The sequence below is a fragment of the Nicotiana tabacum genome, chromosome 11, assembly GCF_000715075.1.
Source record: "Nicotiana tabacum cultivar K326 chromosome 11, ASM71507v2, whole genome shotgun sequence".
Taxonomy (NCBI): Eukaryota; Viridiplantae; Streptophyta; class Magnoliopsida; order Solanales; family Solanaceae; genus Nicotiana; species Nicotiana tabacum.
This window is the reverse complement of record NC_134090.1, coordinates 133,101,769-133,121,608: the sequence shown is the minus strand read 5'-3', so window position 1 is coordinate 133,121,608 and position 19,840 is coordinate 133,101,769. Positions and strand designations below refer to the sequence as shown.

The 19,840-nt window shown below is 36.1% G+C and overlaps 1 protein-coding gene across 1 annotated transcript; it reads right to left on the bottom strand.

Moving 5' to 3' along the window:
- Positions 1 to 14,845: 14,845 nt before the first annotated feature.
- On the bottom strand, positions 14,846 to 19,629 carry LOC107786667 (GDSL esterase/lipase At2g04570-like). The gene is made up of 3 exons (XM_016608183.2): positions 19,158 to 19,629; positions 16,673 to 17,171; positions 14,846 to 15,309 (listed from the first exon to the last, which is right to left on the bottom strand). The coding sequence occupies exons 1-3, from the start codon at positions 19,536 to 19,538 to the stop codon at positions 15,116 to 15,118; spliced, it is 1,074 nt and encodes a 357-aa protein (XP_016463669.1). The 5' UTR covers positions 19,539 to 19,629; the 3' UTR covers positions 14,846 to 15,115.
- Between the last annotated feature and the right edge of the window lie 211 nt (positions 19,630 to 19,840).

Genomic DNA, 19,840 nt, shown 5'->3' with positions numbered 1-19,840 from the left:
AATATGTAGAAAAATCAGATAAAGCCAAACATAACAATTATTCTAAGCTCGAATTCTTAAACCCCGAACCGAAGTTCTGGGTTTGTATCCCCAGCAGAGTCGCCAGAGCTGTCACACCTCCTTTTTACACACTTACCCCGAGGGATAATGTATAGGGAGTTTTTCCATTTAAAGTGACATTATTCGGATCGAGATTATTTATTTAGAGTCGCCACTAGGGATAGGTTTGGATTTTGGTGTCCCAAGTCACCGGTTTATCTTGAATCCCGAACCGAGGAAAATTTTCGACTTCCCAATTGGAGTTTGCGAACCAGAAATTCTAAGTAAGGAATTCTGTTGATCCGAGGGAAGGTGTTAGGCACCCCCGGATCCCGTGGTTCTAACACGGTCGCTTAAACTATTATAAATGGCTAAAATCTGATTTTAGTACATGTTGTAACTTATGTGCCTCTTTACTTTAAACCGCCTTTTTCGTTATTTTAAAAGAATTGCAACGTCGTGAAAATGCATCTCGAACCACGTCACATCAATGCGCTCGTGGTTGTTAACATATTTCGACTTCGTTGAGATTTGGATTCGGGTCACATAAATGTGCACCCGAATTTTAGGAAGATAATTTTATTAAAATCGCGCCTAAAGAGTTTAACGCATTATTATTTTTGGGGAAAACCCGTGAAATTTTCTAAAAGGCCCATCCCAGAGTCTAAGTATTTTAATACAATGTTATTGAGGGCCACACAGTTTGCATTTTTATTTGGCGAGGCTCATCTCATTTTACTATCTAAAAGTCAAACCTAAAGTAAACTACGATTTTTCCATTTTTTTTGTCCCTAATAATAAAAGAATAAGACCTAATTAATTATCATTATAAAACTCGGACTTTAATTTAAATATGACCAAACCAGTCGCCGTTTCACATTTGGGCCCAAAGAGTCCACACCATGTAATATGTATGCATCAGACAAAGTTCTTAATAAACATAGGAATTGGGTTTGAGATCAGCCCAAACGAAAAATGCATCAGGCTGTATTGGGATGATCAGCAGATCGAACCTCAAGGGCCAGCAAGCCACTAATTTGCTCAAACCTCTGCCCATTAAAACTATTCTAAAACTTTCAGGAGTGGGCTCTGCATTCGTAACAAATGGGGATCAATCGAACCCCTAATTAATTCGACACTATCTGTTTAAATTTCAGTTCATTCTCATATCATCTTAATCCTTCATCCATTGATGGATATCATAATGAAGTTGAAAATCAAAATAGAAACATGGATTTGATAATAGTATTATTGCAGCAAACTAATCATTCTCAAACTAATGTAAATTAACGATATCAGGCGAACTGGATTATTGGATTTTACCATATGAATTGCAAAACCATTTCGTTCACTAGTGACTCACGATCTAATAATTGCACTACTGAACTAACCTGCTAAACACACCACTGGAAACAATTGCATGTTCGAACTCTCATGAATCAGAGTAGTCATAGTCACACAGTTCAGTTATGTACCCATTGGAGCCCACTAAAATTCTATATTACATTAGCAACCAGCTGAATCCAAACTAAATTACTAAGACACGGCGAATATATCTAATTAGTTTAACGATCTGTTATTTAACAGTCCAAATCAGTCTAGTACATGACATGAAATAATGAAGAAACTATTGTTTTATACATTAGAGTTGAGCAAATGGGGGAAATTCAGAGATTCACTTCAAATAACACTTCATCTCCATAGATTCGAGCTTTAGGACATGTACCTGTGACGTGAGATATAAGAAGAGCAGAAGTATCAGCAGATCAGCAGTAATTCGAAACAGCAACAGCAAACGCCACAGCAACAACCAGCCAATATAGGAATGATTCAAACCCAACCAACCAGAAAATTTCGAAAGAAAACCAACAGCAATAGCAAATGAACCAAATAACTCGGATAACAGCACAATGACTCGAAAATCACCCAAATGCCTTCAAAACTAAACTTAAATGCTTTGGAAACTTCACCAAGGTAAACTTAATTAGAAAATCAACTCAAGCAGACCCAAATCTATTCATTTTTTTTGTGTCTGTTTTCTGATGTTTTTGTTTTGGACTTTGAATATCAAACTTAGATCTGGAAATTAGAAAGAAAGAGCTATTTAGAGGGAGTTTTGATGGCTGAAACTTCTGGAATCTTTTCAGGGAGTCCAGCCCCCTCAATGAAGGTATTGAGGTTGCCTTTTATAGGCAAGAAATGGGGCAGAATGTTTTGGAGTGTTTTACTCAATTTCCCCCCTTTTATATTTCAGAAATTAGCATATTAATCTAGAAGTTTTGACTTGTTACCCAAGTTACTGCAGTAAGAGTGCAGAAAATTGCACTAAGGCCCCCCTTCTAGAAGGCCCTAGATTGTTCTTCTACCTATAGAATACCTATACTACCCTTATTTTGGTTTTGAAATTACTATTCTTAACAAAATAGCCCTTTCCCATGCCCAAACTACCCTTATTTGCCACCTGAAATTACTGACTCAAACAAACCCTTTACTTGAGTTAAAAATTAACTATAGTTAATCCTAGTGAATCTAAATCAGCTATAGCCAATCAACAAAACTAAAATTTAACTTTAATTAATACTAACTAACCTAAATGCCTTAGTTAATACTGACATTAGACTAAAGTAACCAACAATTAACAGAAAAAACGAACTAATAACTGATAAACAAACACTGAAATCATAAACTAAAATCATGAACTAGTAAACACGAATTAAAAAAAATATTGAAACTAAAAATAGAACATAATTATGAACTAAATCACAACTAATTCCAATAAAACGAGAATTAAACCAAAACAGTAAGAAAAAATTAAAACTAAAAAGAGATAGAATTAATTTTGAAAAGAAACTTACCGCTTTTAGTCTTCGATTGGGATTGACCCCGAATTTGGTTTTCGATTAATGTTATATATTTATTTTACCCAAAAATAGACATATAACACGAATCAAAAACAACAGAGTGCTTGAAACTCCAAAATGGGTGAAATCGGAAAACCCTAGATCTAACATTGGAGAGGTTTCGTGGGGATTTGAAAGGTTTTGTCTTGGGATTAGAGATGAGGAGGTTTGGGAGACTGCGGGGTGTGAGTTTGAGCCGGTTTGGACAAGGTTGTGTTTTGACCGGATTTTCAACTCAAGATTCAAACAAATAGGTGATAATTCAAGGGAAACCATCGGTAGGGTTGGAATAAGGAGACAGAGGAGAGTCAACAATGTAAGTTTGGTGGTGGTTTGCGTCAGCACCTCCACCGGCGGCTTAGAGATTTTAGGGCGGCGCAGCTAGGGTTCATGGCTTCCCACGAAGATTTGAAGGATTCCAGGTGTGTTCGAACGGTTTTGGCTATGGATTGAGGATGTAGAAGGTAAGGTGGTGTTAGGGTGTTCGTTTGGAGGAGATTGGGCACCGGCGCCACCACCGGAGGAGTTGAGGATATGGGGGCGGCGTCGCTAGGGTTACGTAGAGGATGAGGCTGTTTGGAAAGATGAGAGATCGGGGGGTAGGGCACGAGTTCGGATAGCTTTATATTAATGAGAGGTGAGTTCCTGGCCGTTGGATCGAGTTACCTCGATGGCCAGATTTGAGGTCATGAAACGGCGTCGTTTCAGTTCATTGGGTGGGCAGGCTGGGTCGGGTAATGTTTGGGCTTGGATTTGGTCCGATTTTTAGGGGTTTTGGCTTGGGCTAAAACAGTTTTCGGCCCAATTCGGGTTATTTAGACAGCCCTTTCCTTTTCTTTTACTCTTTTTATTGATTTTCTTCTTTTCTTATTTTTGTGCTTTATTTATTTACATATTTTACTTATTATTATTATTATTATTATTTTTAATTTTCTGATTTTATTATGTAAAATCAAAAACTAAAACAACTAAATCAAATCTAAAATTATACTAATTGATATTCCAAAATTAACTAACTCCAAAAAGTAGAAATGCAAGGAATCATTCTTGGTATTTTCTTTATTCTTTGTAACATTAAAAAGCACATTATTTTGTATTTTTATGAATTATGTCACCCGTAATGCACACAAAATTCCAAACAAGACATAAAAATCAAACAATTAATTCCTAAAAATTCAAGTAATAAAGAAAAATTCTAATTCTAAGGAATTTATAGGAGTCGTTTAAACGTGGCAAAAATCACGTGCTCACAACTAGTGAGCAGACTAATAGGATAATGATTTAATAACTGAATAGGTACCCTAGTGTAACTTTAAATATTAGATGGTGACTTCCTTTCATTAATAACAGGGAAACCATTAGTTGAATCTCATTTTGACTCGTATAAAATAGGGTGCAACAATGAGGAGCAAAAGCGATGCGTTTTGGGAGGCTGAAGCCTCCCGAGTTCAGTGGAGCAGCATCAGAGGATGCTTAGGATTTTATAGACCGGTGTCAGTGGAGTCTTCTCACAGCGGGTATTTTGGACACTAGTGTGGTTTTATTTACTACTTTTCAGTTGACAGAGAAAGCTTACCGATGGTGGCAGGCTGATGAGTTGAGCAGGCTAGCCGATGCAGTGCCACTTACATGACATGAGCTCTCAGTTCTTTTCTTAGAGAAGTTTTTCCCATAGACTCATAGAGAGGAGTTGCGTAGGAAGTTTGAGTAGATACGCTAGGAGGGTATGACAGTGACTTAATATGAGATGAGGTTTGTAGATGTTGCTTGTCACGTGGTATGGTTGGTTCCCACTAAGAGGGAGAAGATTAGGAGGTTCATCGATTGTCCTCAACTATGGTTTGCATTTCATTATGGCTCGAAAAGTTATGACGGATGCTAGGTTTGACCAGGTGGTCGAGATTGCTAGATGCTTTGAGTTGGTTCGCAGGCAGGAGAGTGAGGAGTGGGAGGCGAAGAGGCCTTACAGTTCAGGTGGATTTAGTAGTGACTCATCTGGGGGTCAGTCCTATTACAGCAAAGTTCGTTCGTCTAGACCAGTTCAAGCAGCTTGCCATGTTCCTCGTAGTTCTTCAGTTAGCCATAGTTCCTATAGTGCACACCCAGCTCAATCATCATTCAGTGCATTACCAGCATAGAGTTCTTACCGTGCTCTATCCACCCAACTTTCCACAGGTAGTTCTTCAAGCTATTAAGGTCAGCATTATGTCAAGAGAGGTTGCTATGAGTGCGGAGACTTAAGTCATCTCAAGAGATTGCCCCAGACTATTGAGTAGGGTTTTCTCTGCCTATGATTTCAGCACCAGTAGTTGCACCACCCACACAACTAGCTCTAGGTGGGGCCTAGTCAGCTCGAGGCTTCCATAGAGGGGAAGGTCGATAAGGTGGTGGTCAGACCCGTTGCTACACATTTCTAGCCAGGAAAGAGGTAGTTGCTTCCGATACCATGATTACAGGAATTGTTTCAGTATGCTACAGGGATGCTTCGATATTATTTGATCCTAGTTCCACTTATTCATATGTATCATCATACTTTGCTCGTTATTTAGATATGCACCATGATTCTTTAGTGATGCATGTTCATGTATTTACATCTGTGAGTTATTCTATTATAGTGGACCGTGTTTATCGGTCGTGTCTGGTGACTATTGGGGATTAAAGATAAGACTTGATCTTTTACTGCTTAGCATGGTTGATTTTGACATGATTTTAGGCATGGAATTGTTGTCACATGTTGCGTTATTTTAGATTGTCACGCTAAGACCGTGATATTAGCAATGCCTAGGATGCCTAGGGTTGAGTGGATATGTTCCTTGGATTATGTTCCCAGTAGAGTGATTTCATATTTGAAGGCTCAACAGATGGTGGAGAACAGATGTATGGCATATTTGGCCTTTGTGAGGGATGTTAGTGTTGATGCTCTTACCGTTGAGTCAGTTTCGGTAGTGAGAGACTTTGCAGATGTGTTTCTTGTAGACTTGCCGGGCATGCCACCCGATAGGGACAATGACTTTGGTATTAACTTGGTGTTAGGAACTCAACCCATCCCTATTCCTCCGTATCATATGGCACCAGTAGAGTTGAAGGAATTGAAGAAACAACTTTAGGAGTTAATTGATAAGGGATTCATCAGGCCTAGTGTGTTGCCTTCGGGTGCACCAATTCTATTTTTGAAGAAGAAGGATGGTACTACATGAATGTGTATTGATTAAAAGCAGTTGAACAAAGTTACAATCAAGAACAAGTACCCATTACCGCAAATTGATGACTTATCTGACCAGCTTCCGAGTGTTAGAATGTTTTTGAAGACTGATTTGAGGTTAGTGTATCATCAGCTGAAGATTTGGGATTCTGATATTCTGAAGACGACATTCAGGGCCCGTTATGGTCACTACGAGTTTCTTGTGATGTCTTTTGGCCTGACCAATGCCCCAACAGCTTTTATGCACTTGATGAACAGTGTATTCTAGCTATATCTTAATTATTTTGTCATAGTATTCGTTGATGATATATTGGTGTACTCACGCAACTAGGAGGATAATGAGCAGCATCTGAGGATTGTACTCCAGATTTTGGGGGAGAAGAAGTTATATGCTAAATACTCCAAGTGTGAGTTTTGGCTTGATTTGGTGGCGTTCTTGGGGCACGTGGTGTCCAGTGAAGGGATCAAGGTGAACCCAAAGAGTATTGAGGCAGTTCAGAGTTGGCCTAGACTGTCTTCAACTATAGATATTTGGAGCTTCCTAGATTTGGCAGGTTACCATCACCGTTTCGTGGAGGGTTTCTCATCCATTGCTACACCTTTGACTATATTGACCCAAAAGGGTGCCCCATTTAGATCGTCTAAAGAGTGTGAGGAGAGCTTTCAGAAGCTCAAGACTGCATTGACCACAACCCCAGTGTTGGTATTACCTACAGGTTCGAGATCTTACATAGTGTATTGTGATGCATTGCGTATTGGGCTTGGTGTAGTGTTGATGCAGGATGGTAGGGTGATTGCCTATGCTTCTCGGAAGTTGAAGTTTATGAGAAGAATTACCCTGTGCATGACTTAGAGTTGGTAGGGTGACTGCCTATGCTTCACGGATTAAAGATTTGGAGGCACTATCTTTACGGTGTTCATTGTGAGGTCATTGTCAACCATCGAAATCTCTAGCACCTTTTCAAGCAGAAGGATCTTAATTTCCGTCAGTGGAGATTGTTAGAGTTGCTTAAAGAATATGTATCACTATATTATATCATCTAGGGAAGGCCAATTTGGTCGCCGATACTTTCAGTACCATCAGAATCTCTAGCACCTGTTCAAGCAGAAGGGTCTTAGTTTTCGTCAGCGGAGATGATTAGAGTTGCTTAAAGACTATGATATCACTATATTATATCATCCGAGGAAGGCCAATATGGTGGTCGATACTTTGAGTAGAAAGCAGAGAGTATGGGTAGCTTGGTATATTTACTAGTAGCAAAGAGGCCACTAGCCATGGATGTTCATGCCTTGGCCAATCAGTTTGTGAGATTAGATGTCTCGGAGCCTAGTCGTGTTCTTATTTGCATTGTGGCACAGTCATCATTGTTGGAGCGTATCAAGGCTCACCAATTTGATGATCTTCACTTGATAGTGTTGAAGGATATGGTGCAGTGGGATGGTGCCAAAGAGGTTGGGATTGATGATGATGGTTTTATGGGGCTTCAAGGCCAGATTTCTTTTCCAAATGTTGATGGGTTGATAGATTTGATACTTGAGGAGGCTCATAGATCGCGCTATTCCATTCACCCAGGTGTTATGAAGATGTAACGTGACTTGAAACAATATTATTTGTGGCAGAAAATGAAGAAAGATATGTTACTTATGTCCCTCGGTGTTTGAATTTTCAACAAGTGAAGTATGAGTATAAGAAACCAGGAGGCTTGATTCAGAGATTGGAGATATCGGAGTGAAAGTGGGAGCGTATTACCATGGATTTTGTTGTTGGGCTCCCACAAAGTATGACACAGTTTGGGTTATTGTGGACCAGTTGATTAAGTCAGCACACTTCATTTCGGTGGTGACTTTATATTCTGTGAAGCGGTTGGCTCAGATCTATATCCAGGAGATTATCCATTTGCATGTCGTGCCCATTTCCATCATTTCTAACTGAGGCACACAGTTCACATCACAGTTTTCGAGAGCAGTGCAACGAGATTTGGGCACACGGGTTTAGTTGAGTACAACATTGCATCTTCAGATAGACGGGCAATCCCAACGCACTATTCAGATCTTGATAGATATGTTACGTGACTGTGTTATGGACTTCGGATGTTCATGGTATTAGTTTCTTCCGTTAGCAGAGTTCGCATGTAACAATAGGTTTTAGTCGAGTATCTAGATAGTTCTTTATGAGACCTTATATGGGAGGAGATGTCATTCTTCAGTTGGTTGGTTATGAGACCTTATATAGGAGGAGATGTCATTCTTCAGTTGGTTGGTTTGAGCCAGGGGAGGCTAAGTTATTGGGGCCCGATTTGGTCTGTGATGCCTTAGAGAAGGTAAAGTTGATCTAGGAGCAGCTCCATTCAGCATAGTCCAGACAGAAGAGTTATGATGATAGGTAGGTTTGTGATGTTACTTATATGGTGGGTGAGAATGTTTTGCTAAGATATTCACCCATGAAAGGTGTGATGAGGTTTGGGAAGAAGGGCAAGTTGAGATCTCGATATATTGGACCTTTTGAGGTGGCCTATAAACTTGCCTTGCCAGCTAGCTTATCGGGTGTTCACCCAATATTTCATATTTCTATGCTCCGGAAGCATTATGGTGATCCGTCACATATTTTGGATTTCAGCACGGTTTAGTGAGACGGGGATTTGACTTATGATGTGGATCTGGGTATTTTAGATCGGCATGTTCGAAAGTTAAGATCAAAGAATATCGCATCAGTGAAAGTTCAATGGAGAGGTCAGCCGATCGAGGAGGCTACTTGGGAGACCGAGCGAGAGATGTAGAAAAGTTATCCATATCCATTTGAGACTCCAGGTATGATTCTAGACCCGTTTGAGGACAAACATTTGTTTAAGAGGAGGAGAATAACGATCCAGCCAGTCGTTTTGTGTATTATAGCCCCGTAAATATGTTTATTGCTTATTATATATTTATTTGTGGTTATATGACTTGCTAGGGTTGTTGGTTTAGTTCCGAGGATGTTTCGAAGTGAATTGAGACACTTAGTCCCAAGGTTGAAAGCTTAAGTTGGAAGAGTTGATCAGAGTTTGACTTTTGTGTAGATGACTCCGGAATGGAGTTTTGATTTTTTCGATAGCTTTATATGGCAATTTTGAACTTAGACGTGTATGTCCGGATTTGGATTTGGAGGTCTGTAGGTTGATTTGTTGCATTTTGGCGAAAGTTGGAAAGTTGAAGGCTTGGAAGGTTGAGGGGTTTGACCGATAGTTGACTTTATTGATATCTGGTTTGAATTTTGGTTTCGGGAGTTCGAGTAGGTCGGCTATGTCACTTATGTCGTGTGCGCAAAATTTGAGGTCGAATTGGTGTGATATGCTTCAGCATTAGTTTTAGAAGTTGGAAATTCATTAGTTTCATTAGGCATGAATCGATGTGTGATTGGTGGTTTTGGTGTTGTTTGATGCGACAAGAGGCTTCGAGCGAGTTCATATCGCATTTTAGAACTTGTTAGTATGTTTGGATAGGGTTCCCGGGGCCTCAGTTGAGTTTTTGGATGGTTAACAAATCAATTTTTAGACTTAATGCATTACTGAAGGTGTAAGGCTTCTGGTGTAATCGCATCTGTGGTGGGATAGACCGCATATGCGGAGCCTCATGTGCAACTATGGACTCGCAGAAGTGACGTGTGGAGACCTAGAGGAAGTCCTCAGGTGCAGACAAATTTATCGCAAGTGCGGAGATGGCTAAGGCTATTGAAGGTCGCAGGTGTAAATATGGACCGCATCTGCGAGTCTACAGATGCGGATTAGGACCGCAAAAGAGGAGAAGGCCAGAGACCACAAGTGCGGAGGAGGTTCCGCAGGAGCGGACCCACAAAAGTGGGACTTAAGCCGCAAAAGCGGAAGGTCGAGGCCTTAAGTGAATTGCGCAGGTGTGAAACTTTGACCCCAGAAGCAAAAGTATGGGGCGCAAGTGTGAGAATGCTAGATAGGTTAATAAAATCTAGGGTTTTTATTGTTTTTTATTTGTGGAATTGTGGGACTCGGTTGAAGGCGATTTTTGGAGCATTTCTCATCCCAATTGAAGAGGTAAGTGATGTTTATTCAATTTTGGTATTAGATATTGAATACCCATTGATTATTATGCTTATTTTCATGAATCTAAGATATAATTTGGGGGATTTTTGGACTATGTTAGTAGAGAGTGAAATTTGAGGATGTGATAGTCGATTTATAGTCGGAATTGGATGATTTTGGTATGGTTGAACTAAAAATTGAATGGGTGTTCGGAATTAGTGAATTTTATTGGGTTCCGAGGTGAGGACCTGGGGTTGACTTTTTGACTTGAGTTAAAAGTCTTAGCTTTATCTTCTGCAATCGCTTCATATGGCATCTATTGATGGTATTGCACTATTCTAGCTAGATTCGATCCGTCCGGAGATTAATACGTGTAGGAAGGGCTTGTTAGAGGAGTGATTAGGCTTGCTTGAGGCAAGTATCTTACCTAAACTTGGTTGAGGCACTAGTTGCCTGAATTGTTTGTGATTGTTACGTGTTATGGGTACGCATATGTGTGGGGTTCGAGCACATGTGCGAGCACCAGGTTATTTACTCATACTCGGGGTAGTGCTTAGGCTATAATATGCCTAGAGTTGACTGTTAAGCTTTAAGCTGTAATGTTTCTCATATTTGTAACATTGCTGTGACCTATTTGAGCCATGTTTGAGGCTACATAGAGGCTAAATCACTGAATAAACTTGATAAATGCTATTTTTGTGACCACGCCGAACGGATTGTATTGTTATGCCTATAATTATGCACGGAGGATTATGTTGTTATGCCTGTGACTACGCTAGTGAATTGTGATATAGCATGTGACCAGGCCAGGTGAATCCATTATATTGAGTTTGTGTCTATGCCGGATGGATTATGATATTGAGTCTGTGATCACACCGGGCTGGTAGCACGTTGAATTGGCCGTGCTTGCGTGTGGATATAAATTCATCTCCCAAGGATCACCCTCTCATGTTTCTCTCTTGATGGTGTAAACGCGAATATTGAGAAAAACTGGTCAATGGTTTGGTACGGAGATGGAAGGGTTGAGGAAATCTGGCCAGTGCTTTGTTTGGATTCTTCATTTCATCTTTAATTGAAAATTTCTGTGGTTAATTACTTGATTCATGTACATATCATCTTTATAAGTTGTATCATTGACTGAATAGAGAACTTGAGAAATTGCACACACATACACAGAGGGTTCTTTCCGTGCGTTATGACTTGATTACATTATTGCTTTGTACTTGTTAAATTGATAAAACTATACAGGTTATAACAAGTATCATTTATAATTCTCGCTTTTTTTACCTCGTCGAGGTTATCTTATTGATTATATTGGATCGGTTGTACTCATACTATACTCTGCACTTAATTATGCAGATCCAGGTGTCGGTACCAACGATCAGTAGCAGAGTTGCATGTTGAGTGGAGTATCGAGAGACGAGGTAGAGCTGCATTTCCGGCCACAGCCTTTACTTGTCTTTTCTTATGTACTGTTGTTTCAATTCAGACGGTATTGCTATTTAGTTTTCAGACTTTTATTCCGTTGTAAAACTCACGACTTTGTATTTACCAGTTTCTAGGGGATTTACCTTGTATTAGCAGTATTTTGTTATGTTGAAATTTCAGACTTATGTTATTCCTACGAATTTTATCATTTTGGTTTTTTATTATTATGTCCGGCTTGTCTAGTAAGTGTGTTAGGCGTCATCACAACGAGTGGGATTTTAAATAGTGACAATACAAGCTTTACCATGATGTCATAATTTTACAACTACGAACAAAGAAGATGAAAATTACATGTCAGGAAGGTAGAAGTTGGATTCAAGCCGTAGGCAGAGAATTCACCTTTCTCTAGCTTTTTGTCTGTCTTTTTTCTTTTCAATAATTAGTATGCTGTCGTACTTAATGCCGTATTTATCATGGCTTTATAGGAGTCGAAATAAAAATAGTTATAGATATGAGACAAAGAAATACAGAAAATAATTTTGTTAGGAAGTAGTCAGGTCTACATTTAATTTAAGAAACAATACGTGTACTAATTTCGCCTTTGGAGGTCCACAAATTCATACCATCCGCAAAAATCTAGAAGGGATCCTAACGAAACAGAAAAAATGGAGTACATATATATGATGCAGATCGAGAGAATTGTCACATTTGGTTAAGAAACAGCTGCTATAAATTTCGTAGTACCAACTACTCACCGAAAGAATGAAGGGGATAATTAATTTGAGAACAACTTTGTATTAATATTCTCTGTTGAGCAGAAATGGAGGTGGTGGTTGATACCCTTTATATATTCAGATATTTGCTGACAAACTTTACATCATAATTCATTTCGTTTTCTTTTCTTTCTCTTTTCTGACGAAGACCGAAAATTGATTCATTATTGTCAATATCTTATATATGAAGAAAGAGTTTATTTTTTGTGCACAAATAATGTTATTGGATTCTGAATCAATAATTTGTATATATTTAATAAATTTCTTAAGATAAATACAAGATTTGAACCAAAGCTACAGAATTTGGCTGAATCCGTAATCCGTATAATAGCTCCGCCCCTCCAACGAATGTAATAGAATTTTTCATTATTAGGTTAAATTAACCTAAAGAAACATGCACAATTTAATACCAAACTTAATTAAGAATCTAGAAAATAAATAAGTAATCTATTATAAAAAGTGCAGCCCGGTGCACAAAATATTACGTATTCATGTAGAGTTCGAATAAGGACCGTACCATAAGGGGTGTGATGTAATTATAAATAACCTATTATAATAAAATTACCTCCTATGATTAAATTTAATCGATAATAAAAAAAATTCTTACTATCTGGATTTAGCTACGAACGTCGTCGCTAATCTGTCGCTAAATCGCCCGTAGCTAGCAGAATTTCTTGATAATCCATCGCTAATCCGTCGCTAAATGAGATTAGCGACGGATTTTACTGTTTAGCTACAGAATTTGTCCGTCGCTAAAACCAGATTTTTTAGTAGTGATATGTCCTTAAAACTCTGTGGGGTAGTTTGGTAAGATGGATAAGCAAAAATAGTCTTGAGATAATATCGCCTTATTCATTGTTTGATCACTAATCATGGGATAAGTTATTCCATGATTAAAAATAGTACCGAAATAACTTACACCTGCTAGAGGGTAGAATAGTAATCCCAGGATAAATTACTAAAATTGTCAATCCCAAAATAAATACAACACATCAAACAATCAATAAAAATAATATTAGAATAAGTAATCTCAATGTAACTAATCCCAGTATAACTCATCTTCAAACCAAACAACCCTTAAAAGAAAAGGTTAAGATTAGTGCCATGGCCTTGTTGTCCAGATACTGTCTTTGTTGCCCTCATAGTTTACCACATTAGAAGCACTGAACCAGAGCGAATACAACTTATAAAAGACAAAATCATTTACTTTTTTTTTTGGCAACTCACAATTAAGTGAATTTGGCAGATACTTTTTTGGAAGTTTCGTGGATGTTAGAAACCTACTTTAAACACATATAAAGTCAAGAGTTATGGATTTTGTAGCACACGTAATAGCATGTGGACGGGGACGGAAGGGGAATAGGAGCTGCGAGTTCGGTCGAACTCAGTAGTTTAATGAAAATTATATATTTAATTAAGTAAAATTAATTAAATATATAAAAATTATTAATTTAGAACTTAATAACTTAAAAGTTTTAGAATCTGATCCTAAACTCGTAAGGTTCAAATCTTTGCTCTGTCTCTGTTTGTATACGTTTGTGTGTGCGTGTTTTAAACTTTTCTTCGATATTAAATTAGAAGTTAAGTTTTGTGCAGTATTGCATACATATTTATACTATCAGGTTGAAGTAACCTACAGCAATAAATATTTGTTACTAATAAACTTAATTTGGAAACTTAAAAAGTAAAGAAAATAACTTGCTAGTATGATAAAAATGCACTGACAGTGTAAAAACTATTTACAAAATTATTGCATATAACTTAATCCATTAAGTTATCAACTTAATCCATTAAGTTATCATATACTGCATTAATTAATTGGCCGTACAATTAATGAAAATAAAAGCCATGAGTTCGGCCGCAACTGTAAAAACTAAATAGCCCAAAAGATTAGGTAATCTGTCCCTAAAATACACGACAATGTGAGGGCATCCTTTGCTATAAATAAAGTTAATTGAGAATGTGACATTATGACAATGAAAGGTTAGACTTTAGATTTTCCACAATTATAATCCTTTATGATGATGTTTATTTCCAACAAAAAAATAACATCTTTCCAGATCGGGACTAAAACACAAGTGCAATACTTTTCAAGCTAGTTAGAATTTAGCAGAGTTTTCAATATTACGTTGAATTAAGTGAGACTACATTTTTTTTAATCTTGTTTCTAACATTTGAAGTAAACTCAGAGGTAAGTTACAGTTAACAAAAACTATACTCACTTGATTGGATTTCTCAAAGCATTTTGATTGTTTAGATGATATATCTATCGACATATTATTGTGGAGTCTTGAAAAAAAATTGGAGTTCCCAAAAATATGATTCTTATTGGATAAGAAACAATAGCATTTTCTCAAACAAGTTACAATCTATGGGAAATATTTGACTATTTTGAGAGCCTAAATCTTAATGTACTTCAACGAGAAAAAATTGGCTAAGAAAACCAGAATAACTTATAGTAAAATCTTTAAACGAAGGAATAAAAATCTTTAAAATACAAATAAGACAATCAAGTGTCTAAGACAGATTACATTACTTAACGTGTCGAAAACGAAAGGTACAGATATCATCACCTGATTGAGATGACTAATATATATACAAATATATTTTTTTTCAAACTCTGGACATTACACAATATTCTAGAAAAATAAACTAATTAATGAAAAGCAAGAAAACGTATAAATAATGCTCCGAAAATCTACATAGGTACAAAATCCTTGATATGAATTTCAAATTGTTGAACTACAAAAATTCAGCAAGGACATTTTTCATCAAGAAATTGGTGATAATGAGGTTTGTTTTCTCAGTGAGATGGAAAGAGTCCCAAAACACGTACTTGTTTGCGTCTGTGCATGTAAATGGATTTAACTTATCACACAAGTAACTCATTTCAAATAATCCTGTGCCACAACATGCTATACCTGCCACCTCAAATCCTGATTTGCAAGTAAAAAGGGAGCTAATTAATTAGGAAATGACCCCAAGAATATCATATTTACATATAGAGAGATCATGAGAATTGAAGACCGTCAAGCAAAAAAATAATAATAAAAAATAAATAAAAGACCTTCAAGTCATCAATCCAAAGAAATGTATATCTCCATTCTTTTCAAATTTTATGGCATAGTTTGACTCGTACAAAGTTTAAGAAATAAAGAGAGAGGATACTTTGATAAATGGTACTAATAAATATGTCCTTACATTTGTGTGACCATAAAAACTTAAATTACTAAAATAAAATGAGAAATTTAAATTACATTATTTACATATTATGAAAAGTGTCATTCTTTTGAAAAGAATTAAAAGAAAATTTATCACATAAACTAGAATTGAGAGAATTATATATATTGAAAAAGGTGGCTCCTTTGGAAGAAATGAAGAATTACCTTAAGACCTTTTAGGAACTAGAAGATACGTAGTACTTAGTAAATTTTTTATTATGAGTAGCTAGGTAGAAATTACTTATTTGTGGAAGAACGATTGTGACAATAAAATATTGCCTCAGCGGAATACAATATGATTTGAAGGATTTAGCTACTTATAGGAGCAATGCATTATTACTTAGGCAACAAGAATTGGAAGGTCCAATTAATTAAGCTTAAAAGTATTTATCGCCCACTTCAATATATAATTGAAACGAGTAGGGAAAAAACAACAATAATGAACACTCTCATGATCTTATATTATTGTTATAATTGGGGGTGAATATGGGAAAATCTTATGAAAATAGCACGGGCTAGCAGTTTTTGGACTGGTAATCGAAAAATAGCCAGCATTTGCAAAGTCATTGAAAAATAATCACTGTTTTGCTGAAACATGAAAAATTCCAGCATAATATGCTGGATTATCGAGTTTGTGCGTAAAAACTTCCTACATATTATGTTGGAACTCTTGCACACGAAAAGTTCCAGCATAATATGTTGGATTATGAAACTCCTGCATTTAAACTTCCAGCATATATAATGTTGCAATTCCAGTACATTATGAAATTCCAGCATACTATGTTAGAATCTCATATGTAAAAAAATTCGAACTCCAGCATATTATGCTGGAATTTTTCCAGATTTTTAAGGATGTTTTTGTTCAGATTTTATCTTTACATGAAAAAATGGCTAAATTTCATTAGATTTGAAGTTGTGGCTATTTTTTAATTCCCACTTGTAAATCTGGCTATTTTTAGTTTTTTTCCCGAAAATCTTGACATGTAAAAGTTAGAAAGTTAACCTAATTTTATGAGTCAATTATTTAACGAAAAAATGGATAAATAAAAGAGGATCGGAGTTGAAAGAAAAAACTTACCAAATGAGGAAGGATTTTTGATCATTTGAAGCAAGAGATCATAAGCGTCAGAAAAAACAACTCTAATCCCAGGAAGCTCCTCATTTAACTTCTGAACCAAACCCTTCAACATCACATTAAAATGTAGAGCCACTTCGTTATATTTCTCATTGCAACCATCTCCACTTCCTCTTATATAATTAGTTGCTCTTTCCAAAGGTAAACAACCCATAGGAGGAAGTCCAGTTAAGGAAATTTTCCTAGCTCCTAAATCATAAATTTGCTTGACGAACTTTTCTGCAAGGTCAAGAAGGAAGACCTGAAATTGTTCTATTGTGTATTGAGATGCACGTTTGCTTTGCATTGAATAATAATTTTCCAAGAAATCGTTTGTTCCCATGCTGACAAGATACAGGGATTCCTCTATTATGTATTTGGCTTTTCTGGTGCCTGCATATGCTTCTAGTTTCTTTTGATAATCCTTGTAGTTTTCTACTTCTTTCCACAGGGGTAAAACATTCTGTGAAAAGGAAAAATTGGAGCCAATCAAATATTTTACCCATAAAAGAATTATACTATTAATATATCGATTTAAGTTATATACATTGTTAGTGTAAAGAACTTATTACACTCTATCATGTCACCCAAAGGAAATATGCAGGTAAGCCTACTTAAAATGGTGTCATAAAAATTACCGGCTACACCATATAAATGTCCTAATGGTGTAAAATTCTTTTGTACTGACAGTGTATCTGCAATCTTATAATGTATTGCAAAAACTTTAAAAAAATAACTGAAAGCAAAACATATATATATATAGTTGTGTTATACAAGTTATAAACGTTAGGGTTAAGCACTTACTGATAGAGACACCTTTGACCGGCAAGGCCCAACAAAATCAATTGGTCGAACTAGAAAAGAATATCCACTTGGGATTACTATTTTTGGTCGTAATGGTGAAGAACATGCGATTTTCCAGACATCATGAAAAGGTAATTATAGAAATTTATCAAAAAAGCAGATTCAAGATTAAATTATTAAATTTAAAAAATGAAATGAATATTACTCCATAAACTATGAAAATAAATATTAAGCTTAAATAAAAAACTAAATTGTTATATTATATTACCCGGCCCATAAGAAAAACTTGTTTTAATAGTTTAATATTCTCTTCTATGTGTTAAATTAATTAAATTTGGTGCAAAGATTTGGGGTGCGGGCGTAAGTTTTTTCCGTGCTCAAAGAATTATTTTATCAGTTTATCATTCCCAAAGAGCAGATCAGAGCTAATAATAATACTCCAAAACTTTACTTTCTGTTGATATGCTAAACGTCTACCACTTTTCTTTCAAAATAATATTTTAACATATGTATCAAGAAGTACTACAAACTCAACGAAATATGTACGCACTCACCTACTTATGTGGAAAATAAATATATTGTAAATTTGTAATGGACGCTATGTTCCATCGACAAACACGAATATTCAATTCGGAGCAACGGTTTTCGACTTTAATAAAAACAAGGCCTTTTCTTTTCCTTTTATTTAAAGCAACCTCGTGTGCGCACGAGAGTGGCTGACGAATGCCCCGTCCACCCAACTAACAACTTATCAGTATTATTTTTTCCAAAAAAAAATATCCAAGAGTTCATTAAAATTTGAAGTTTGTGTTTCTAATTTTACTCATTTAAGTTACTGATTTCTATAGAGTAATAATAAGTTTTAGTATATATTAGATGAATTTTTTAAAATAATTTATAGAATTTAAATCAAAATTATTAGGTACGGTCGGATCCGTACCTCACCCTCTAGCTCTCTCTAACTCCCCTAGATAAAAATGTTTTATGCCTCGTAGAAACATTATGATTAACTTATGCTGATCAGAGTAATATTTAAATGATTACATTATTGTCTACAAAAGTAGAATTGATAACTTGAAAATAAGATATGCTACAACAAATTAAAATAAACTGATTAGTAATCTTGCACACTGCCAGTGTGTATATAAATTAAATTTGAACAAAATAAATATTATTCTCTTTGTTCTGTTTTATGTGGCACTCAACAATTTAACATTAAATTATTTACCCTTAATAACTTAGTACTATGTAATAGCTACAAAATATTTATTTAATTTCTTTTTTGAATTTCTTGACCAATCAAATTAAATATTACCTCAATAATTAATTAAGATGAGGGAATAATAGGAGTAAGAATGGAGTAGTAATTACTCCTCTGTTCTAATTTATGTCAACTTATTTCTTTTTTTGTCCATTTCAAAAAGAATGACTTTTTTCTAAATTGGATAACAATTTAGCTTAGCTTAAACTTACAATTCTACCATTAATTAGAAGTTTTTATAACCACACAAATACTCTGGGTCCTTTTTGACTTGTTTACGAACCCAAATTCCAAAAGTATTCATTTTTTCTTAAACTCCGTGTACAGTCAAACATGTTCACATAAATTGAAACGGAGGGAGTAGTAGAAAGAATGAGAGCTTACAAGAACATCAGAAGTAGCATTATCATAACCAGTACCAGCAGAAGCAAAGCAAACACCACCAGCAAAATCAGATATTTTATACATGGGATCCAAATAAGCTGGCACAAATGGCCTCAAACCAAAAGCCTCTGATATAAAATCTGGTGGAATACGTCCATTGCAGAACCTTCCCGTTGGTCTTTTGTCATAAAAGTCACGGCCATATGGCTCGAAATTGCTCTTAAGAAGAGTGGAAATCTGGTTGTTATTGCCAGCATCAACGGAGGAGTCGCCGAATACTATAATTGCTGGAACTTTTCCTGCTAAAGAAGTAGTGATTAGTAGTAAGAATTGGACAAGAATTAGTATCAGCCATGGAATATTGAAGCTGTGAGCTTCCATTCTTTTTTTTTTTTTTTGGTGATTTAGTTAAGGTTATGGGGATTTGAGTGAAGCATATTAACTTTTTATACAAGTGAATTGGGTGGGAAAGAGGATCCTTTGGCAGGAGTTTGTTGGTATCATTAATGGCGAAGGAAAAAGCATATAGTATTAACATGAGGAAAATACTTTTTTTCATGAAATATACTCCCTCGGTTCCAATTTATTTGAACTTATTTAATTGTGCACGTAGTTTAAGAAAAAATGAAGACTTTTGAAGTTTGTGTTCCTAAACAAGTTCAAAAAAGCCCCAAAGTATTTGT